Source organism: Capra hircus, chromosome 6, assembly GCF_001704415.2.
Source record: "Capra hircus breed San Clemente chromosome 6, ASM170441v1, whole genome shotgun sequence".
NCBI lineage: Eukaryota > Metazoa > Chordata > Mammalia > Artiodactyla > Bovidae > Capra > Capra hircus.
Window position 1 is genome coordinate 97,733,265 of NC_030813.1, and position 24,752 is coordinate 97,758,016.

The 24,752-nt window shown below is 40.8% G+C and overlaps 1 protein-coding gene across 3 annotated transcripts in view; it reads right to left on the reverse strand.

The window, feature by feature from the left end:
* The window catches only part of TMEM150C (transmembrane protein 150C), a 113,492-nt gene continuing 89,213 nt past the window's right edge, over nt 474-24,752 (reverse strand). For all 3 annotated transcript variants that reach the window (XM_005681828.1, XM_018049649.1, XM_018049647.1), the window contains exons 2-8: nt 21,225-21,321; nt 20,073-20,126; nt 19,912-19,944; nt 19,377-19,444; nt 9,135-9,262; nt 6,204-6,381; nt 474-2,669 (exon numbers count right to left, since the gene is read on the reverse strand). In XM_005681828.1, coding sequence (XP_005681885.1) covers nt 2,461-2,669; nt 6,204-6,381; nt 9,135-9,262; nt 19,377-19,444; nt 19,912-19,944; nt 20,073-20,126; nt 21,225-21,304 — 750 coding nt within the window. In that variant the 5' untranslated portion in view covers nt 21,305-21,321 and the 3' untranslated portion in view covers nt 474-2,460. The remainder of the gene's footprint in view (nt 2,670-6,203; nt 6,382-9,134; nt 9,263-19,376; nt 19,445-19,911; nt 19,945-20,072; nt 20,127-21,224; nt 21,322-24,752) is intronic.

Sequence of the window (24,752 nt, forward strand, 5' to 3'; positions counted from 1 at the left end):
ATCCACAGTGCCACCAGGAAAACCCAAGTGATATCTATTGTGATAAACCAGCAAATTGAATTAAACTGTCTTCCCAAGTTCTGTGAGCTGTTCTCAGGAAACCACTGAAGGGAGGGGTAGGGAGTTGTGGGAGCCCTCCAATTTTATGACCAGGTTGAACCTAAGGTAATCTGGGGAACTGACGCTTGTGACCAGCATAGGAAGTGAGGGCAATTTTACAGGGCTGAGCCTTTAAGCTGGTGGAGTCTGACAATAACTTTGGGTAGTGTCAGAATTGAACTGAATTGTAGGACACCCAGTTGGTGTCTGGAGAATCAGAGACTTGGTTGTTAGTGTTGCCAAACACCCTAGAAATATGCTATCGGTGTAACACTGAAGTTCATTTTCAACATAATGTCTCATTGGGTTTACCTATGCTTCGGTATTAGAGAAGAAATGTTCTTTGAAGAGGCCAAAAAAAAAAAAAATCACAATTCTGCATAAAAGAATTTTATTTAGCGATCAGATCTCAATGAATAATGCCAGTCATTGCTTGATTCTGTTAAAATGTGCTATTAGATATACTCTTAAAAAGTGTACAGTGCATCACCAAAAGCTATTTAACTTGGATTGTGTAGAGTAAAAGAAAACTTCATAAATCTTTGTTCTTTGATAAAATTTTTAAAATATAAAAATGAAAAAAAAAAACCCTCCAAAGCAGTATTCAAAAATAACAAATGTCACCTTGGACTATTTACAGTAAGATGCCTTTTTAATAGGAGAACACTCTTTTTCTCACATTTTACTTGGCTGTTAGAGGCATTCTCCGTGCACTGCCTCATGATTTCTTCCATTCCTATCTTGCAGGAAACGGTTATCTTCTCTCTCATTCATCTTTGAGTCTTCTCTGATACACCCTTTTCCTACTCTAAATTACCAGGAATTCTAGTCAACAGACGTTGGTTGAGCACCTAATGTGTGCCAGGCACTGTGCTAAGAAGTGGGGATAAATACAGAAGTGAAAAGTCATTGAACCCCCTCCTCAAGAAGCTCAGAGTTTGTGTTTAATTAAAAAACATTGTTCACATTATAGTCCTTGAAATCTCAAGTCCCTGCGAAGTGAATTTGGGGATTTCTTGAAACAAAGTGCACTCACAGCGTCTGTCAGCTTGGCCCACTCCAAGACATTTTGAATTTAGAATTCTGCTCATTTTTATGAAACACAGCCTCTATAAAGCCCAGGCCTACAGTTTGAGTTCTAAACTCTTTGCAGGTGGAAACTGCATGCTGGGTTGTAGGGGACCAGCTGAACCAATTTGTTTTTGGGGAGGAGGGTACCCTTCTAATTGGCTCCTACAAATTCTGAGTATGAAAAGCCCTTAACCTCCCCCACCCTAATACAAAATTTAAGCGATAGGTACATTTGAGAAACTCCCCTCTTATGTGAACCTCCAACAAGATGCTCTAAAACTCCTATCTTTGACAAATGTCCAGAAGGAGTTCTTTTTCTTACCTTTGTGCTTTTCTGTGAATATTCTTAGCTTCAAACATAAAATTGAGCCTACAGGTGACCTTTCCCCCCCGCTTTATCATGGTTGAACCCCAAACAAGTTTATTTCTGGCATTTGGTCTACACCCTCTTTATCCATGAGACCTCGAAAGACCCATGGTAGTTACTTACGGAAAAAAAAAAAGAAAGGCAAATCATGAAGTAGAAAATAAAAACCAAACATAGCATACTATGGAAGCAAAAACGAAACCACACCCTGGCTGCCCCCATCTCTCCATGCCTGGCAGACCTTGGTCCTGCAGATATTCACACTGGGAAATATTTCTCAGTCACAGGAAGTCCAACTCATGTGGCGGGCTTCCCTCTCACAGCTTATAGCGTCAAATCTGGTCAGCCAACCGCTGAACAATGATGAAGGGAGTTTCTTTGGGAAAGTTCCATCCTTGATCCCACATCGTCTGCAGGTTACGAGGGGGTCACATCTCTATACAGTGCCTGTCCAAGTAAATGATACTCAGTCCATTCAAGAGCCAGATTCACAATTTCTTCATGAGCTGGTTCCAAGCCCTTTGGGTCTGAAGGCAACGTTGGGAGTTGGCGTTGTTCCCACGTCACATTTGGCCTGCCCTACCCAAAGTAGGGTGATCACGGTGGCTGGAGTACGTGAAGAGGACAATAAGAACGCGGGTGTTGGGACAGAGGGGAAAAGAAGTGATCATGCACAAGCTTCTTGCTCTGTCGTGCGGTATATTTTCAGTGTAACAGCATGTGTTTCGACACACAGGGCTTGTGCTTTTTCGTTAAATAACTCGCCCTGAAAAGCTCATTTGGCAAATGTGGCCATGAATGTGTGTTTTTGCGGGTGTGTGTGTGTGTGGTGTGTCACGAGGTTATGTGTCAAGTCCTATGGGTGTGTCCTGGCCCCTCCCTCGCTGCCACACCCACCTCCCCAGCAAGGAAAAGCTGAAGGGTTACACTTGGTCGGTTTGATATTCGGAAGCTTCAGACAGGCTTTCTGAGAAGCTTAGGAAGTTCTCCTGGTATTCAGAGCAAACGATCTCGTAGCGATAATGCCGGAACTCCACAGCAAAGGTGCCAAAGTAAGACAGGAAGCACATGACCAGGCCCCACTGGACCCTGGCGGCGTACATGTGGATGCCTTGCGCCATGAGGATGAAGTCTGGGGAGAAGTGGTCAAGGAAAGTACCTCTGTCGGCCACGTGAAGGCTGGGCTCTTCTCTGGGCAGAGACAGGTTACAGAAAAGAGCCAAAGAACTTGACAGGGCCAGCTGAGCCCTATCTACATAAATAATACATCATGCTGCCCTTCCTTTGTGCCAGACATGCTTCTAGGTGCTTTCATGGAGCACCTAGCTTGATCCTCACAACATCCTATTATCTTCAGTTTGTTTAAAGTAGGGAGCACAGACTGATGAACCTATTTTCAGGGCAGCAGAGGAGACGCAGACATAGAGAACAGACTTGGCGGACACAGCGGGGGAAGTGGAAGGAGAGGGTGGGACGAATGGAGAGGATAGCATGGAAACATCTACACCACCAGGTGTAAAAGAAACAGCCAGTGGGAATTTGCTGTATGGCTCAGGTTAACTCAAACTGGGGCTCTGTGACAATCTCAAGGGGGTGGGAGGGAGGTTCAAGAGGGAGGAGACATATGTATACCTATGGCTGATTCATGTTGATGTATGGCAGAAACCAACATAATGTTGAAAGCAATTATAATTAATTATTTAATTGTCAATTAAAAATAAGTAGATTAAAAAAATTAGAGAGTACAGGGGCACGTGTGCATGCTCAGTTGTATCCAACTCTTTGAGACCCCATGGACTGTAGCCTTCTATCGCTCAGTCACATCTGACTCTTTGCAACTCCATGGACTGTAGCTCGCCAGGCTCCTCCATCCATGGAATTTTCCAGGCAAGAATACTGGAGTGTGTTGCCATTTCCTCCCCAAGTCTCCTGCATTGCAGGCAGATTCATTACCTATTGAGCCATCAAGGAAGCCCTTAATATAAGGAAATGGAGGCCAAATGGGTAACACACGTATTAACCAGTGGAACTGGGGTTCAAACACAAGAACTCTGACTCCTTGCCCATGCATTTGACCAGTATTCTCCATGGTGACCTAATAAACTGTGAGACTAGCTAAAGGCTTATAATTCCAAAGTAATTATTTGGCCAGAAAAATAATGTTATATTTTTAAAAGACACTGCAAATGACTATGGAGCAACGTGTACTTACCAAAGAGTGAACTACATCCATGTAAGCTGTGTTTGTCTTTGCAATGCTACTAACAATGTTTCAGTGGCATTCCTTCCTCTCTCTAATTTTTATTATTGTTTTCAGACAATATTATGTAGGCTGCTTTCATTCCTGGTGTTGTATTTAAACTTGTGCCCAAATAAAAATAGGCAACTAAGAAACCAAAGGAACAGATGATATGTCTATGCCTGAATATATATGAAGTATATGCATACATATACACATACACGCACTTCAGGATACATAAAGGTAGGAGCTTGGAAGAAGAAAGGTTCACAATATTTTTGATTATAGGAGTTTGCAACCCCAGGTCATGGACCGCTGCTGGTCCATAGCCTGTTAGGAACGGGGCTGCACAACAGAAGGTGAGTGGCAGGCGAGGGAGCGAAGCTTCATCTTTGTTTACAGCTGCTCCCCATTGCTCTCATTACACCTGAGCTCCACCTCCTATCAGATCAGCGGAGGCATTAGATTCTCATGAGAGCATGAACACTATTGTGAACTGCCTGTCCAAAGCATCTAGGTTTGGCACTCCTGATGAGAAGCATCCTGAAACCATCAGCCTCCCCTCCACCACCCCAGTCCATGGAAAAACTGTCTTCTATGAAATGTCCCCGGTGCCAAAAAGGTTGGGGACCAATGCTCTAGTGAAAGGCTAAGAGGTCAAGGACTAAATAAAGTTATTTAGAAAGTCAGAAATGTCCCCTTAGAATTAATTCTACCTTCAGAACTTAGACTTAAAATCTTGGGTAATTTTCAGAGAGTAAAAAATATGTAAGAACTACTTCAGCTAAACTTTGCTCTCCTGACTAGACTTGAATCCATTCATCAGGGAACCAAGAAATCGTTCCAAGTCTTCAGAAATAACATGGATCAGAATTGTTTAGTATAAGCTCAAAATTAAAAATAATTCAAAACCCTCACATACTCTTCTGACTGAGGGTTCAAAATATTGCCAAAACAATATTATTATTACTTAATAGGGAAGGGATACATCTTCAGATCTTACACTGGCAGAATTCTGACCTGTTTACTCATAAAATAATTTTGACTTGTTTACTCAGATTACTAGTAGTAAACAACTTTTTTTGGCTTGAATTTCAAGTCCTTTGATGTTCTTTATCTAATGTGACCATAGAACTTCAGAAAACCCCTAAAATGACTGAATGGCAGTTTGGAAAGGAAGAAGAAATAAACACTTCTAAATAATCCACTAACTAAAGAACATCTTTGAACACTAAATGTTTTCATATTTTAAAGCCACTCTAAGTAAAAGAACTGAGCCTGAGTTTAAAACAAACTGACACATTCCATGTGTGATCTTGGGTAACTAACCTCTGTTACTATTCTTGTTAATGAGGATTTAAAGCGTAGACATATTTAAAGTTGCTTAGAATAATGTCTAGCACATTATAAGTGCCCAGTAAATACTGGCTATTCATGAAGACTGTAACAGTGTTAGTTTACAGTTTGCCATCTAGGAACCTTATTCCCTTTTTCTCCATGGTTTCCAGAGGACCTATTGGAGTGAACACTTAGGAATGATTGACTGATCTGATTGGTGGGCTCAGAACTGGCCTGCTTCCACTGGGCTCTGCTATAGTAGGTGGGGTCACTGTGCCCTACCCTAGACTAGTCCCTCTGCAATCTATTTGGGGTTCAACTGAATGAAGTGCTGTTCTCTGTCTTTCCCTGATTTCTCTACTTGTTACTGGGTGGATAAGTTGAATTCTAACTTGTGAGATAGGAGACCTGCACAATTCTTTCCAAGTTTACTAGGAATAAAGGCTGATTTCTTCACACCTATTTGGCACCCATTTGGCTCCTTGTGACTGTTCTCCATTGGTTCAAACTCCAAGGGAGGAAGGGAAATAGCACATCAAAATCTCAAAATTATTTGGGATAACAGTGCATGCCGTGGTAATCTAAATCTTGAATTTCTTTTCCAGAAAAGCTTATTTGTTTTTCTGAAAGATAGAAATGTATTTTTGTCTCTCGAAATTCATTTTTACAGTTTAATAAATTAAATGAAATAACAGAGCCATGATAAAGTCACAAATGAAAAAAATATTGTCAAGATGGAAGAAATAAAGCACAATTCTCTCTTGGATTATGCATTCTATCTATTTCACAAAAGGAAGCCTTACGCCATTTGTGAAAAGGAGGATGCATGACACCATTCCTACAGATTGAAACAGTTTTGAGCAGGCAGCGCTTGTTCTATTTTTAGTAATCCATCTCCTCTTTGGCATGAAAAGTAGGTCTGAGAGTTTTCAGTTTTTACTTTTACTTTTTGTTTTTGTCTAATATTCTGAGATGATCTGACAGTATATCCTAAGCAACTGAGAATGGCAATGTTCTCATCTTCTACAAGGACAAGTCATCTGTGTTTTAATCTCACTGGCAGAGACCCTTTTCACACTCAAAGGATACAGAGGACCACGCAGAGAGTGATAGATGCTGAGAGAATAACTCGTGGAATTCCAACCTTCCGTCCTTCATTCTTGATGTTGACTTTGAGTGTCAATGCCGCCTGAATCCAGCAGGTCAACGTGCCAAACCCAAAAGTCAAGGAAGTTCCGACATTATGGATTTCTTCATCATTTGTGAGCTAAGGGATGAACAGACAATGACCTGTGGAGGCCCATTCAGAAAACACATACAGGCCAATGGAACACATGAAGGAGAACGGAACAGGTAGAGAGATGTTCTAAGAGTGGGCTAACAGATTGTAGAGAGAGCCAAATTCTTTCTCTCCACTAGCTCTCTCTGTCTATTCTCCATTGGTTTGAACTCTGAGGGAAAGAAGGGAAATGACTGGTACCCTCAAACCTCAAAACATTTGCTTAAATGAGCCAATGAATGAACAGGCTGCGGTAATTTAATTTTTGAATTTATTTTCCAGAAAAGCTTTGGAGAAAAGTAAAAGAATAAAAACAGGAAAGTTACCCATAAAAAGAGAAATGTCAAGTTTCTACAGACATAAACCCCAAACTCTGTTCTCTAGATTAAGAAATAAGAACAGAATCTGGCTGTGTATTGACTGACTGAGCATGGTCAATTCTAAGCAGGTCAAGATTTCATTGGCCTGGACAACTAACAACGCTGGTTGTTATCTATTCTTATAGAATTGTCCATTTTCTGTAATATAGCCAATTATTGTTAATGGGGTTGAACTCGTGGCCCCTGCAGGGGAAGCATGGAGTTCTAAATACTGGACTGCCAGGAAATTCCCTTTTCTCCCCCATTATAATAAGAAAAATGCACTTATGAGCTTTCGCCATATCTGGAGACCCATTAAAAGGCAACAGTGTTTGAAGATTCCTGGTCAAGACCTTCATACAGTTAATAGGTTAAAGGAGACCCATTTGGGTTGTTTCAGTTGGAAGTCAGAGATGTAAACTGCTCAAATCATTGTCCACTGATTTAAAAAATATACAGTCGTGCAGTAGGATTTTTTTCTTCTTTGAAAAAAACCACCAGCCCACAGGTCAAAACATGTATTTTTAAAACATTTTAAATAATGATTCCCCAAGTCAAATTTTACTTCTAGAAAACTGGCTTTCCATGCTATACACAATCTGTTTATTTATTTTAAAAATCTAATTTTAAAAATAGATGGTATATTTAATTACATGGGTCAAATTTTAAAAAATTACGAAAAGAGTACAGGCAACTGCATTATTTGTTTCCCGTGTAATCTCTGTAGATACTCCAGGAAATGTTCTATGAAGAACATGTAGTGTCATCATTGATGGTTTTGAATATTTGTGGTTCAATCAATCAACCCCATCAATGGAATTCTTTAGCGAACTTAAGTGAAAGACAAAATGGCTACTCAGTAACTTCCATCCAAGACCCAGTTGAAAGAAATGATAGTTATTGAGCATTTTACAACATGCCAGCCCTTGTAGCACAGAAGCATAAGTGGAAGGAAGATTCCCACCAAAATCTCAATTAAAAATGCTCTGTGTCCTAACATTTTGGAGCTCAACAGATAAACTCTCAAATATTCTCCTGATAATTCACTGTCCAAGGCAATAGGTTCTAAGAATGCAGCTTTCTCATTATTGAGGTTGATGAGACCTTGGATAATTAGAGGAACTGGTGAGATTGCATGCCTGTCTGTCAGATGACCCATTAAGTAAAAAAAAATACTGTACCAGGGGATGTCCAGGGGAATGAGATACTAATTTAATGGATTATCAGCACTGAGGACTCAGGGCAAGAGTCCGTCTTAGAAAACCCACTAGCCTATTTTCAGTGAGAACATTACGAAATGCTCACTGGAGTGCTGAGTGTCTGGAATGCCTTCACCATCTGGATTTCACTCAGTAGACAAGGGAGAAGTTTAGGATCAGCATTTAATTGCAAGGAGGAGGTTTCTAGTAGCATATTTAGCAGGAGTTGGAGGATGCTGGGGAGGAAATGGAGGCAGGGAAAACAGACAACCACTGTAAAAATGCAGTGGTCTCCATGACTTAAAAATGAAGTCAAGAGTTGGGTGATGGTGTTGACAAGGGAAATTATGCTTAAATGACCTTCGGTGTGTGTGTTAGTCACTCAGTCGTATACGCCTCTTTGCGATCCCGTGGACTGTAGCCAGCCAGGTGCCTCTGTCCATGGGATTTTCCAGGGAAGAATACTGGAGTGGGTTGCCATTTCCTCCTCCAGGAATCCCTCTTCTAGGGATCAAACTTGAGTCTCCTGCATTGAAGGCAGATTATTTACCACCTGAGCCACCAGGAAAGTCCCTAAATGACCTGGCATTTTTATACTTCTGGGAAGAAGAGTTAGGCTTAGTACATCTTTATACAAGTCATATTCTAAAGAAATTCTAAAGAAATTCTGGATTTTCAAACTAACTCCCACGTGAGCCTGCTAATCTGAAATGCAAGCTTTCATCCAATAAGGATGTTCAATGTTTAATTATAAAAAGGCAATGGTCCTATTAGTTTTCTAGAAAGACAGATTAGGTTACAATTTATTATGAAAAAAGTAGACAGTACTTTGAAAGCCCTTGTAGAAAATACACAGCTATTTTAGTAGCTGCATTTCCCAGCAGCTGTGCTATATGTCCGAGGTACAGTGAGGACTTTCCCATGTATGGACAAGGGAAGCCTGGCATGCTGCAGTCCATGGGCTTGCAAAGAGTCGGACATGATTGAGTGACTGAACTGACTGAGGTGAGGCTCAATGATCAGACAGGCTGACTGCTGGAGAACCTGTGCATATTAGGAACCACTGTAGAATGTTTAAAAGTCCATGGAGAATTTTATGGGCCACATAGTGACTATACCTCACTGGCTGTGATAATCATATAGGTGAAGATGAGATGGAGATGAAAAAGGCCAAGTGAAGTACCTGAAAATTACCAAGTAAGGTCATTCCAAAGGAAGCCAGACAGAGAGCCACCAAGCCACTAATATTCAGCCACGGATTTAAAACCTTTGGTTTCAGTTGTATGAAGCGCAGAACAGCTACCACAAGAGCTGGGAATAAAACAAAATGTTATAATTGAAAAATTGAAATCACACAGCTAGACTAGGAAATGGCATTCTAAAGCCACAATGTGCAAAAGTAAACTTCTTGCCATTGTACATTTTTAAATCTCTGAAACGACCATTTTTAAAAGAAAACCTGCAGGCAATGTTTCTGATTATTGAGATGTTTTATTCTAGCTAACCTGGGGAAAGCAGAGAGGAACTGAAGCAGCAGTGTTAACATGTTACTTGGGTGAGGCAAGATGATAGACTGGTTATAGTGTTTTTCCCAGAGTTTTCAAAAACAAGGTCAGCACAAGACAGACTGGCTTAGGAGAGCATTGCAGAGGCTTGGCACATGACAAATCAGATGCAGAGAGTCAGCCCATGGCACAAGAATTCACTGATTCAATCACCCTTTAATTGAGAACAGTGTTAGGACAGACGGGGCAAGAAAAAATGGGGAAGAAGACATGGTTATCAGTCTAGACAAACCTGCTGGTGCCTGTGCCAGAAATCATTCCTGGGTACGGGAAGGAAGATAAAGCAAGTATAGAAATCCCTTCGTTACTAGTTTACTCCCTCTCTCCTCTGATTCTACCTGTGGGTGTTCATTGTCAAAGGACAAAGATAGTTCATCCAAATTAGGGCACTGGCAGTAAGAAAATCATGGAATCTGTATTTTAACAGAGCAGATCTGGGGGTTTGGTATGTATTAAAAATCATACTGTGATTATATTAAGAAAGCTCAGTTCTTCCAAATGATGTTAATTACTCATTTTAAAAGCCCACTCTTTTCAACCAAATTGTCATCAGAGAATCTGAAGAGAGATGAAGGAAGTTACTTAGATTTCAAATCTGGCTTCTAATAGTGACCTTGAGGCTAGTCCATACTCAAGCCATTAATGTAAGAATCCCCTTTTATTAATTGCTTACTGCAGGGATATTTTCATATTTATACAAAAAGTTGGGAGAGCCTAGTTTACAAGTGATTTTTAAAAAGCACTTACAATTAATATGTTATAGCTAATATAAGGAAAGGCAGTTACTACTTCCTAAGGCAATTTATTTTGACATTAAGGTCTGGAGAAGGAAATGGCAATCCACTCCAGTACTATTGCCTGGAAAATCCCATGGACAGAGGAGCCTGGTAGGCTACAGTCTAGAGGGTCGCAGAGAGTCAGACACGACTGAGCGACTTCACTTCACTTCACTTCCTAAGGCAATTTATTTTGACATTAAGGTTTAGCAGGGAAGATGATTAGGAATTCAGGAATTATCCTATTTATACAGCAATTCAGTAGGTAGTTATTTGCTAAAAGTCTACCTTGATTACTGGCCAATATTCAGTTCAGTTCAGGTCAGTTCAGTCGCTCAGTCGTGTCCGACTCTTTGCGACCCCATGAATTGCAGCCAGGCACGCCAGGCCTCCCTTCCATCACCAACTCCCAGAGTTCACTCAGACTCAAGTAGCCATTAATAAGAAACCATCCACAAATTTACATTTCTCAAGTCTGCTGAATTTAACAGTTTCAAGCTACGAAGTTAGTTCATCGAATTGACTTTCAGTTCCAAGTACCTTTGGTGAAAGAGTGGTATACAGCTTGGATAATATTTGGATTTTGGAAGCAAAATAGAAATAAACCATAATTTATGAAATCGTAAATTGTTTGGCTCTGATTTAGCTTTTAGTATATTTATATTTAGCCCACGATTCATCATCAGATTAATAGATTATACTTGAGTTGATAATAGTTTTCCAACATAATGGTTTGAGAGATCCAGTTGGGAGCTACAGTGCAATATTTTCAGAAGTCTATTAACAGTGACAACAGTTACCCTTGTTTAGTCGCAAATTCGTGTTCGACTCTTTTGTGATCTCATGGACTGTAGCCCACCAGGCTCCTCTGTCCACATTAGGAGATGAAAAAAATTTCTATTACTTTGGGGATGGAAATAGGAGGAAGAAGTGGGGAGAGGAGAAATTCACTACAAGCGCCTCAACACAAAGTGATCTTCAGAAAAGGAAGCCATTAGATTTAGACCAGAAATCTCCACACAGGCCATCTGGGAGATACTTGCTGGTTACTTGTGTGTGGATATTAGTCAGGGCATAATGACAAAATCAATCCTAAAGGAGATCAGTCCTGGGTGTTCACTGGAAGGACTGATGCTGAAGCTGAAACTCCAATACTTTGGCCACCTGATGCGAAGAACTGACTCATTGGAAAAGACCCTGATGCTGGGAAAGATTGAAGGCAAGAGGGGAATGTGATGACAGAGGATGAGATGGTCGCAAAGAGTCGGACACGACTGAGCGACTGAACTGAACTGAATGACAAAATACCAAGGCAAATATGACAAAATGTATTTGAAATACATTTCAAATGTGCTTTTAAAAATGGCTAGTGGGAGGTATGACTCTGGGAACTCTCTGGCTGTCATTCAGTTTGGAGGGTTAGGATGGTGCTGGAACTCTGGCCGAAGCCCTGACTCACTGCTGAGGCAGACACCAAAATGGCTCTTCATGTTGGCCAGCCAGGTAGTTGGTGCCACTGTACCCCCAGGGACACAGTCACTGCCACTCTTTATGTTACTCATTTCTCGCCAGTGAACTCCGGACGTGCACCATTCCCCTGGCTCCAGTTATTCTAGCCTTCTCTTTTGTAATCTGGATGGTAAATCATTTCATCAAGAATAGATAATGAAATTAAGCAGGAAGCAGAAATCTTCCTGAAGACAGGAATCAACCCAAAACTTCCAGAACTGCATTCCAAACACCACACTTTGCCCTTTTCACCTATTAACTCCATTATAAATCAGCTGAGGGCTTCCCTGGTGGTCCAATGGTTAAGAATACTCCTTCCATGCAAGGAATACTAGTTTGATCCCTGGTCTGGGAAGATCCCACATGCCCTGGGGCAACTGAGCCTCTGTGTCATAACTACTGCGCCTACGTACTACAACTCCTGAAGACGGTGGACCTAGAATTTGTGCTCTGTAACAAAAGAAGCCACTGCGATGAGAATCCCACACACACGAGAGAGTAGCCCCTGCTCACTGCAACTAGAGAAAAAGCCAGAGCAGCAACAAAGACCCAGCACAGCCAATAAATAAATAAATCTTAAAAAAAAAATCAACTGAGACAAGGCACACTTTCCTTTTAAAATAAGATCTAGTTGAAATTTTATGGTTGTGGAAATAATAAAGTTTCTAGTCTGTTAAGAATTTTATTAAGAGGTTTAAATGGAGGCAGATTCAGACTCTCTGTTATGAAGTCCACTTACAACCAAGTAGTGATTTAATTATAGCTTCTTGAAAGGGTCTTCTGGGCAGTAGGGCAATTTCAAAGCTATCTTTATATATGCAAACCAATTTTTACCACATTAACATTCTGCTCAACAGATCTTTTTAAAGTTTCCTTAAACTTTTACAATTTTACTTAGTTTTAGAAAAGATTTAAAAAATCCACCCATCTGTGGTTTTTGATACTTACAACAGTTCTTTGCTATAGAGATGCTCTTTTTAATTTATCTCTCTGTTAAAAAATACAAATATTAGAGAGTAATTGCTTATTTTCTTTGTTAAATTTTTTATGTTGAAGCTGATAGGGTTCTTCAAGTTCAAACTCAAAATAGCAGCACTTCACTGCAGTGGTAGACTGGTGCCTGGCCAAATTCTTCTTCATTTTGTTTAGCATCAATAATACCTATTTATTGATAGAATTTGTGCTCTAGGAATGGCAAACCACTTCAGTATTCTTGCCTTGAGAACCCCATGAACAGTATGAAAAGGCAAAATGATAGGATACTGAAAGAGGAACTCCCCAGGTTGGTAGGTGCCCAATATGCTACTGGAGATCAGTGGAGAAATAACTCCAGAGAGAATGAAGGGATGGAGCCACAGCAAAAACAATACCCAGCTGTGGATGTGACTGGTGATAGAAGCAAGGTCCAATGCTGTAAAGAGCAATGTTGCATAGGAACCTGGAATGTCAGGTCCATGAATCAAGGCAAATTGGAAGTGGTCAAACAGGAGATGGCAAGAGTGAACATCGACATTTTAGGAATCAGCAAACTAAAATGGACTGGAATGGGTGAATTTAACTCAGATGACCATTATATCTACTACTGTGGGCAGGAATCCCTTAGAAGAAATGGAGTAGCCATCATGGTCAACAAAAGAGTCCAATATGCAGTACTTGGATGCAGTCTCAAAAATGACAGGATGATCTCTGTTCATTTCCAAGGCAAACCATTCAATATCACAGTAATCCAAGTCTATGCCCCAACCAGTAACGCTGAAGAAGCTGAATGGTTCTATGAAGACCTACAAGACCTTTTAGAACTAACACCCCAAACAGATGTCTTTTTCATTATAGGGGACTGGAATGCAAAAGTAGGAAGTCAAGAAACACCTGGAGTAACAGGCAAATTTGGCCTTGGAATACGGAATGAAGCAGGGCAAAGGCTAATAGAATTTTGCAAAGAGAATGCACTGGTTATAGCAAACACCCTCTTCCCACAACACAAGAGAAGACTCTACACATGGACATCACAAGATGGTCAACACCGAAATCAGATTGATTATATTCTTTGCAGCCAAAGATGGAGAAGCTCTATACAGTCAGCAAAAATAAGACCAGGAGCTGACTGTGGCTCAGATTATGAACTCCTTATTGCCAAATTCAGACTTAAATTGAAGAAAGTAGGGAAAACTGCTAGACCATTCAGGTATGACCTAAATCAAATCCCTTATGATTATACAGTGGAAGTGAGAAATAGATTTAAGGGCCTAGATCTGATAGATAGAGTGCCTGATGAACTATGGACTGAGGTTCGTGACACTGTACAGGAGACAGAGATCAAGACCATCCCCATGGAAAAGAAATGCAAAAAAGCAAAATGGCTGTCTGGGGAGGCCTTACAAATAGCTGTGAGAAGAAGAGAAGCGAAAAGCAAAGGAGAAAAGGAAAGATATAAGCATCTGAATGCAGAGTTCCAAAGAATAGCAAGAAGAGATAAGAAAGCCTTCCTCACCAGTCAATGCAAAGAAATAGAGGCAAACAACAGAATGGGAAACACTAGAGATCTCTTCAAGAAAATTAGAGATACCAAGGGAACATTTCATGCAAAGATGGGCTCAATAAAGGACAGAAATGGTATGGAACTAACAGAAGCAGAAGATATTAAGAAGAGATGGCAAGAATACACAGAAGAACTGTATAAAAAAGATCTTCATGACCAAGATAATCACGATGGTGTGATCACTCATCTAGAGCCAGACATCCTGGAATGTGAAGTCAAGTGGGCCTTAGAAAGCATCTCTACGAACAAAGCTAGTGGAGGTGATGGAATTCCAGTAGAGCTATTTCAAATCCTGAAAGATGATGCTGTGAAAGTGCTGCACTCAATATGCCAACAAATTTGGAAAACTCAGCAGTGCCCACAGGACTGGAAAAGGTCAGTTTTCATTCCAATCCCAAAGAAAGGCAATGCCAAAGAATGCTCAAACTGCTGCACAATTGGATTCAGCTTACATGCTAGTAAAGTAATGCTCAAAATTCTCCAAGCCAGGCTTCAGCAATATGTGAAACGTGAACTTCCAGATGTTCAAGCTGGTTTTAGAAAAGGCAGAGAAACAAGAGATCAAATTGCCAACATCCGCTGAATCATGGAAAAAGCAAGAGAGTTTCTGCTTTATTGACTATGCCAAAGCCTTTGACTGTGTGGATCACAATAAACTGTGGAAAATTCTAAAGGAGATGGGAATACTAGACCACCTGACCTGCCTCTTAAGAAACCTGTATGCAGGTCAGGAAGCAACAGTTAGAACTGGACATGGAACAACAGACTGGTTCCAAATAGGAAAAGGAGTACGTCAAGGCTGTATATTGTCACCCTGCTTATTTAACTTCTATGCAGGGTACATCATGAGAAATGCTGGGCTGGAAGAAGCACAAGCTGGAATCAAGATTGCGGGGAGAAATATCAGTAACCTCAGATATGCAGATGACACCACCCTTATGGCAGAAAGTGAAGAGGAACTAAAAAGCCTCTTGATGAAAATTAAAGAGGAGAGTGAAAGAGTTGGCTTAAAGCTCAACATTCAGAAAATGAAGATCATGGCACCTGGTCCCATCACTTCATAGCAAATAGATGGGGAAACAGAGGAAACAGTGTCAGACTTTATCTTCTTGGGCTCCAAAATCACTGCAGATGGTGACTGCAGCCATGAAATTAAAAGACGCTTACTCCTTGGAAGAAAAGTTATGACCAACCTAGATAGCATATTCAAAAGCAGAGACACTACTTTGCCAACAAAGGTCCATCTAGTCAAGGCTATGGTTTTTCCAGTGGTCATGTATGGATGCGAGAGTTGGACTATGAAGAAAGCTGAGCGCCAAAGAATTGATGCTTTTGAACTGTGGTGTTGGAGAAGACTCTTGAGAGTCCTTTGAACTGCAAGGAGATCCAACCAGCCCATTCTGAAGGAGATCAGCCCTGGGATTTCTTTGGAGGGAATGATGCTAAAGCTGTAACTCCAGTACTTTGGCCATCTCATGCGAAGAGTTGACTCATTGGAAAAGACTTTGATACTGGGAGGGATTGGGGGCAGGAGGAAAAGGGGACAACAGAGGATGAGATGGCTGGATGGCATCACTGACTTGATGGACATGAGTCTGAGTGAACTCCGGGAGTTGGTGATGGACAGGGAAGCCTGGCATGCTGCGATTCATGGGGTCACAAAGAGTCGGACACGACTGAGCAACTGAACTGAACTGAACTGAATACCTATTTATCACAGCAGTAAAACATAACAATCAATATGTTTTGGCTGAAGGAGGGAGAGAGGCTGGTGTTAGGTGACCAAAATCATTCAGCTAATAACTTTATCTTCACAACCTCTCCAGGGAAGAAATATTTCTATTAAGAAGTGTGTCTTACAGCAAAAGAGATGCAGATGTAAAGAACTCTGTGGGAGAAGGTGAGGGTGGGATGATTTGAGAGAGTAGCATTGAAACATGTATATTATCATATGTGAAATATATCACCAGTCCAGGTTCGATGCATGAGACAGGGTGCTCAGGGCTGGTGCACTGGGATGACCCTGAGGGATGGGATGGGGAGGGAAGTGGGAGGGGGGTTCAGGATGGGGAACACATGTACACCCATGGCTGATTCATGTCAATGCATGGCGAAAACCACTACAATATTGTAAAGTAATTAGCCTCCAATTAAAATAAGTAATTAAAAAAAAAGAAATGTGTCTTAGATCACAAAAGTGCAGATTTAGGACAAAAAATATAAATAATTCTGTAAAGAAAATCACTGAGCATTTATTGGATCTTTGCTTAGTCCATCAAAAAAAACACAAGATTTTTGCTAACTGATTTTAATAAATACCACCCCAACTCGTTTGTAAATTATAATCTATATGGCTGCCAACAAGCAGTGATTTATATGAGGTCTTTGTTGTTTCTTAGGGCTTCTTCCATGCCTCAGTAGGAAAAGGATTCTTTTTCCCTCCCAGATAAGTAAATAATAGATGGTTCGCTCTCACTGAACACTAATCTTACTCAGTTTTGTGTCTACCAGATGGCACTGAAAGTGATGAAATATAATAAACACCGGACGCTGCAATACCTTAGAGCAAAAGCCAGTAAAAACTTAATTGTTTCTTGATGGAGCAGGGGAGGATTAGAGAATCAGATGCTGACAGATGTCATCTGCAAGAGGGGAACTTGTTTTCATGACTGTGTTTTTGGAACTGCTTTTATAACAAGTTTACCATCAGCTTTGTAAAGGGATAAATTTGTGAGCTGGGAAAACCGGCATATTTCAGATGTTGCGCTAAGGACTATTGGGACATATCAATTTGTCTTAAGAATACAAAGGGTAATCTGTGGCTTCTAACATGTTCACTGGTTTCTTTAAAGCCCCATGGAGGACAGACATCTGTGACATTTCCTTGTAAGGGAAGTCTCCGGTGTATTACGATTAAAAGAGGTAATGTTTGCAAAGCACTTAGCATTGTGCCTGGAATATTAAGGGACTGTCATTAATTACTGTTATTGCTGTGCTCCGTGGGGATGATGGTATGAGTTGCTACCAACCTGCCTATGTGGTGTGATTGCTGATGGACTGGGAAAGGTCTCTGACCCTGCAAGTCCAGAGTCACTCTTGGGACTTTGTGTTCTATTAGATGCAAATATCTCCTCAGAGGTCATTTACACCTTAGCATGAGTACATTTATTACACCTTTTCAGAAGGATGGTATGAAGAGTAGGAAAAAAGAGTGAGTACTGAGTTCCTGTGCAGGAGACGCGGGTTCGATCCTTGGGTCGCAAAGATTCCTTGGAGAAGGGAATGGCAACCCACTCTAGTATTCTTGCCTGGAAAAAACCATGGACAGAGGAGCCTGGCTGGTTACAGTCCATGGGGTCTCAAAGAACTGGACACAACTGAATGACTAACATGGAGACTGAAGGCAGTGAGGACAAAACCAGGCTGGCTAGCGTTTCCCCTGGGGCCTCAAGGGAACATTCCCCATGTTTCTCTGCCTTCTTTTTTTTTTTTTTTCTCTGCCTTCTGAACCAACTGAGATTCTGCTTGTGGTGCAGGTTGGACCAACCATCTCCCTTGATTTTGCAGGGAATTTTATAGGTCTTCCCTTTTCCTATAGCAAAAATTTAAAAGAAACATGTAAGAGCCAGTAGAAAATTTGGGGGGTAGGAAAGTTATAAATCAATGAAATAACAGGCCACCTCTTTGGGGGACAGGTGCTACAAAGGTCAAACACTCCCTCAGTAATAACATCATCATTAGCTCTCACTTGGAGTGGAAGTTTCAGTATCCAAAAGGACCATGTCCAGAAAACTGCTGTTGAAGGATTTAGCTATCACTGACTGGACCCAACAAAATGCCAATGGTGATAATTGGTTGACCTTTTTTTCTTTTTTTTGGGCACGCTGCATGGCATATGGGATCTTAATTTCTAGACCCAGGATCAAACCTGTGCCCTCTGCATAGAAAGCATGGAGTTTTTAACCATTGGACCACCAGGGAAGTCCCAGCCTGTTGAAAGACACAGAGGAGTCCTTGGCCTGGAGGAGATGAGCTCCGCAATTTGAACTGTGGTGCTGGAGAAGACTCCTGAGAGTCCCTTGGACTGCAAGGAGATTAAACCAGTCAATCTTAAAGGAAATCAACACTGAATATTCATTGGAAGGACTAATGCTGAAGCTGAAGCTCCAATACTTTGGCTACCTGAGGCGAAGAGCCAACTCCTTGGAAAAGACCCTGATGCAGTTGGTGATGGCATCACCGACTCAATGGACATGAGTTTGAACAAACTCTGGGAAATGGTGAAGGACAGGGAAGCCTGGTGTGCTGCAGTCCATGGGGTCGCAAAGAGTCGGACACAGCTGAGCGACTGAACAACAAGGCTGATTTGGAGGAAGACAGAGAGTATGGCTGGTTCCCACAGCCCCCGGAGAGAAGCACTCACAGAACAAAGAGGACAGGATATTAAATGAGAGCTTTAGTCCCTGAAGGAAAAGGGAATTAGGGCCGGACATGAGTACAAAAGGTTTCTGTCTGTTTTTTATAAACCTGTGTTCCCATTTGCCAGCTTGATATGTGTATAGGAACAGGGGAGGGCATGATCCTAATGATAATGCCAACCTTTAGACTGAAAGATGATGTCTATACACATCAATATTTATCTCAGACCCTATGCATTTTCATGCTTGCCAGTGAAAGACTACATAAAGCATTCTTTTTAAAGAAAACATATTGCACAATATTATAGTCTCATGCACGATTTTGTGGCACATGAAATATATTATTTCATGCAGCAAGAGAAATAAAGTCAAGAATTTGCTGTAATGATTGAAGATGGTAAAGGGAAAAGAAAATGGAAGGTAAGCAGGTGAATGTGAAGGGATTTATGAAAAAAAAAAGACCCTCAAAACAAAAAAAAGCCCACTTTAGCATACTGACATGATATGACACTAAATTATCAACTAAGCCCACCATACTTTTGATATGAGTTTTTGGAGACTTTAAAATAAAAAAGAAATATCCCAAAGCACGTAAAGCATTCTTCATGCTCTTCTTACCTAGGAATGCTGCCATGTTGATAACTTGACTAAACACGCAGCTTGCAGGAGGTTCATCACCTGCAATGCTTGAAAAATATGAAATGTTTTATTATTTCTATAGTATAATCTATGACTGTTTGGAAGGGACTGAATGTCTATGTCCCCTCAAAATTCATATGTTGAAATCCTAACCTCCCACGTGATGGTATTAGGAGGTGGGGCCTTTGGGAGGTGATTAAGTGACGAAAGTAGAGCCCCAGTGAATGGGATTCGCGCCCTTATAAAAGGGCCCCAGAGAGCTTTCTAGTCCTCTTTCTGCCGTGTGTGGACACAATGCGAAGACAGAGTCTGAAACCCGGCAGAGGGTTCTCATCAGACCCTTGACCATGCTGGCACCCTGATCTTAGACTTCCAGCCTGCAGAGATGTGAGAAATAAGTTTCTGATGTTTATAAGCCACCCAGTCTAGGCTACTTTATCCTAATAGTCAGAACTAATACACTCTGCCAACATTGCCTAAGATACAGCAGATCAAAAGAGAATTATCAAGTTACCTTATATATGGTGCATGCTTCACACCAGGTTTCCTGGATGACAGAAAAAACCCAGAAGCTCAGGTTAACACACAGTTACTTTTGCATAGTTTAACTTTACCAGTGGCAAAGGTTTGCTAAATCTACTGATGAACAATGAGTTACCCGGAGATAAACTTTACCTTTCAGCTGAATTTAATGGGAAAATTTTGTCATCTTCCACAGCTATGAAGTATCTAGGAAGAAAAAACAATAAACTTTATAAAACAAATTAAAAAAAAGACTTATCTGATTCCCAATATTACTGGACTAACCACATTAAATCATATTTGCTCATTTAACAGTCATTGAGTATAAGGACGTCCTTATACTCAATGACTGTTAAACAAGCAGATGTTTGAATATACGTATGTGTGTGTGCTCAGCTGAGTCTGACTCTTTGTGACTCCATGGATTGTAGTGCACCAGGCTCCTCTGTCCATGAAATTTTCCAGGCAAGAATACTGGAGAGGGTTGCCATTTACTTCTCCAGGGAATCTCCTCGACCTGGGACTGAACCCTCATTTCTCGAGTCTTCTGCATGGGCAGGCAGATTTTTTACCACTGCATCAGCTGGGAAGCCCAAATCTGTAGCAGGTTAGTGTCAAATTAGCAAATCTTGCAAATAATGAGTCCATATGACCAGTATTCAATATATGCTCTGCATAATTTATTACTCATACTTATTATTTACTTTGGGTGATAGAATAAAGAAAGGGAAACGGGGACTTCAGGAAGGCTGAGTTAGCAAACATTATTTTAAAGTATTTACAGATACATTCATGAGAATATGACATAGACAGTTGTCCATCTGTATTTGCCAGGGACTGGTTCCAGGATGAGCAGTGGATACCAGAATCTGTGGATTCTCACACAGTCAGCTCCATATCCTCGAACTCAACCAACCATGGACCACATAGTACTGTAGTATTTATTGAAAAAAAAAATCCACGTGTAAGTGGACCCTCACAGTTCAAACTACTGTTGGTCAAGGGTCACCCGTACTCTTTGCACATCCTCTTGTATACTTTCATTTCTAAGTTATTGATGACACTTAATACAGTAGTTGTAAAGATAAAGTAAAATGCCATATAAGTAGTTGCCAGTGAGCAGCAAATTTAAGTTTTGCTTTTTGGAACTTTCTGGAATTTTTTTTTTCCTGAATATTTCTGATTAGGAGTTGGTTGACTCTGAGGGTGTGGAGCCTGCAGACACAAAAAACGGGGGCTGTACTATCAAGACTTCACTTTTTTAATCTACATTACACCTGAGTCCTTAAAGAAGAGAATACTCACACTATCCACAATCCAGCAGACGTAAACAAGGTAAAAACAAGAGGTAAAAACATCCATACACTGCATTTCTTCCCATCCATGCCTGATGCCTGTACCCCTGAAATAAAACAAACAAGTTTTAATAACTAAGGCAAAACTTGATCTCGCTCTTTCAAGATAGAAAGGAAGCTTACTTTAATGAAGAAAACAAAAGCATATTTTATGAAACAAAGATTCACGAGTATCATTACTGTCAACTACGCAGGTTGGAAATCCCTTGAGCAAGTAACATGTTAGACTGTTTTCTATCACTACCTTAAATATTCCAGAATTTTAGTTGAGAATTGATGGAAACTTTCTCCTAAAGATGTGCATCCTTATACAAGCATCAGTGTATTCAAGAAAGGACCAAAGAGTTTGGGTTAGGACTTTCAGGAGAAAATCCAGATACCAAAAGCATACAACCTACTTTTAGTGCCGTTAATATTACTTAATATAGTTTTCTTTTAAAAAATGTTTATGGATTTATATGTCTGTGCTAGGTCTTAGTTGTGGCATGTATGATCTTTGATCTTCCTTGCAGCATGTGGAATCTTTAGTTGAGTTATGCAAACACTTAGCTGCGGAAGGTGGGGTTGAGTTCCCTGAGCAGGGATTGAACCCTGACCCTTTGCATGGAGAGCGTGGGGTCTTAGCCACTGGATGACCAGGGAAGTCCCTAACATAGTTTTCTAGTAATATGACATTTTGAAACTATCTACATTCATCATCTTTTTATTTATTTATTGGCTGCGTGGCATGTGGGATCTTAGTTCCCTGACCAGGGATCAAACCCATGCCCTCTGCGTCAGAAGTACAGAGTCTCAACCACCGGACCACCAGTAAGTCCTAGCACTGTTATTAACATTTATGGATTTATAGAGCTACGGACCTGGCATGCATATGTCTACAACTTGGCAGACAAGAGTGTGAGAAATGGTTACTAAACAAATCAGCTGCACAGAAAGAAATGACAAATGCTTTGCAAATCTGGACTTTCCTCATGACATGCTATTGAGCAACCATCTTAGAAGACTCTGAAGATGAATGCTCTAGAAAACAATGTGTTGTGGATAACTTTACATTTGCTTCAACCAACACAACAACAAAAAAAATACAGATGTCAGGCATTTTGGATATTGTATTTTCAAGGAAAAATATGTGAACAAAACATTCTCCACAAAAATGAAATGAAAACCAGAAGCTTCAGATATATCTGTGAAAAGTTATTGGTATAAAACAGAAGGAAGTAACGAATTATCAGTTTCCTTCTTTGCCCAAATCTATCAGACAAAATTGATTTGAGACACTGGATGCCAACAATCCTTAAGGCAAAAGAGAAATCTTGTTCCAAGAAACTAAAATGTCCTAAGTGACCTCCACAGGTGACCTGACAAACAGGATAGTGTGCTTAAATGCACCTCTAACAGTGGCTATTATTTTTGTTTGGCAAAGAGGGATGTTCACAGGGAGCTAAAAGCTCTGAATGCAGGTCTCTTGTTTGAACTGGTAGAAGGTCATGGAAATTTCCACCACCATCATCTTGCCTGCTTTAGCAACACTGTTTAGAAGACACGATGACAACTAAAAGTCTCATGGCCCAGGAGTAAGAGTGGATGGCTCAGACAGTAAGGAATCTGCCTGCAATGCGGGAGACCCAGGTTCAATCCCTGGGCTGGGAAGATCCCCTGGAGAGGGTAATGGTTACCCACTCTAGTATTCTTGCCTGGGAATTCCCAAGGACAGAGGAGACTGGCTGGCTATAGTCCACGGGGTTGCAAAGGGTCGGACACGACTGAGCAACTAACACTTTCACAAGGAAATATCACTGCTCATTATTAATATTTCGGGTTTTATAATTAACCACAAAAAGTTACTTACTGGGTTTGAACCAGCGCTGCCACATTTCTGATACCTTCATGATACCTGCTTTCATGTGCTGAGATTCCCTGGCTCTTCTGAGAGGGAGAAGACAGACATCCCTTCCAGGCTGCTAACCTGCGAGGACTCAGGAAGATCCTAGTTCTCAGAACTGACCTACCTGATTAGGTACTTCTTTCACACTAAGGCACAGACGACTGGCCTAACACTGTGTCAGTGAACAATCATGCTGTTGTCTAAACATCTGTCTGAGTAGGGGTGTTAAATAAATTACAGAATCTAGAAGTTGAAACACATTAGAGCCACTTTCAATCAATTTAATTCAATCGAATCCAATCCAAACCCATTCATAACTGTTGACAACCTACTTGTGACAGGTACTATAACAGGTGGTGGAAATACGCTAATGAATACAGCTATTTATAGGTAGTAGTCTGTGTAATATATAAAAGCTGTTCTATGAGCCAGTGGTGCATAGCTATCCAGTTAATATAATATGAAAAATGATGAACGTTTTAAGCATTCACAATACAGTTTTCAGTATCCATTCATTAATTTATGTACAGAATATTGTGGGCTCATTATAAAGCTACAAATAATGCTAACAAAAATAATTCCACCAGTACTCAAAATGCAGAGGGAGTACAGAAAATAAGGACGTTAACTGAGCATGTAAACCAATTTTTCTGGATCTGCCCCTGAAATAGGGTGCTCCGTCAGGATAAGTAGAGCTGAAATGGTTATACCAGAGTAATGGGTAGGAGACCTATTTCTCAACCTTAGCTTTGCCAATAACTGATGCTGTAAGCCTGGGACAGTTACTTAAATCAGTAATACCATATCTCCATCTTGAAGACTGAATTCTGACGCCCCACAGGTTGGTGTAATACCTTGGAAGTTAACCCAAGTTCAGTATCTTATATTTTTACAGTAACAGAATTCTCCAGTATACCCAGAATTATCAGCCATAGAAGAACGCACGCCTATTAACCATTGTTAAAATGGACTGGTGACAAAATCACAATGTCAACCGATTCATGTACAGTGAGAAACTCAACTGCCAAAAGGACAAACACTCGCACTGGATCCCCTTTTAAGAACATCTATATGAGAAAGCAAAACTTGCAAGTGAGAAGAGCGAGGAGAGTTAACTAGATGATTCCAGGACCATGGCATCAAGCACGGCAGCTTCGCGCACTCACTCCAGTGTGGTGGGCAGGAGATGGCATGGCAGGCAGGGGAGCAAAGCCCAGGCCTGGCATCTTGTAGCTGCGTGATCTCTAGCAAGTTTTTCCGACTCTCTCTTTTTATTTTTTTTTAATTTACTTTTTTATTATTTACTTATTATTTACTTTATTTTGTTTTACAATACTGTATTGGTTTTGCCATACATTGACATGAATCAGCCACGGGTGTACATGAGTTCCCGATCCTGAACTCCCCTCCCACCTCCCACCCCATATCATCTCTCTGGATCATCCCCGTGCACCAGCCCCAAGCATCCTGTATCCTGTATCGAACATAGGCTGGCGATTTGTTTCTTACATGATAGTATACATGACTCTCTCTTTTTAAAATTTTGGTCATACTCCGAGGCACGCAGGACCTTGGTTTTTCCCAACCAGGGAT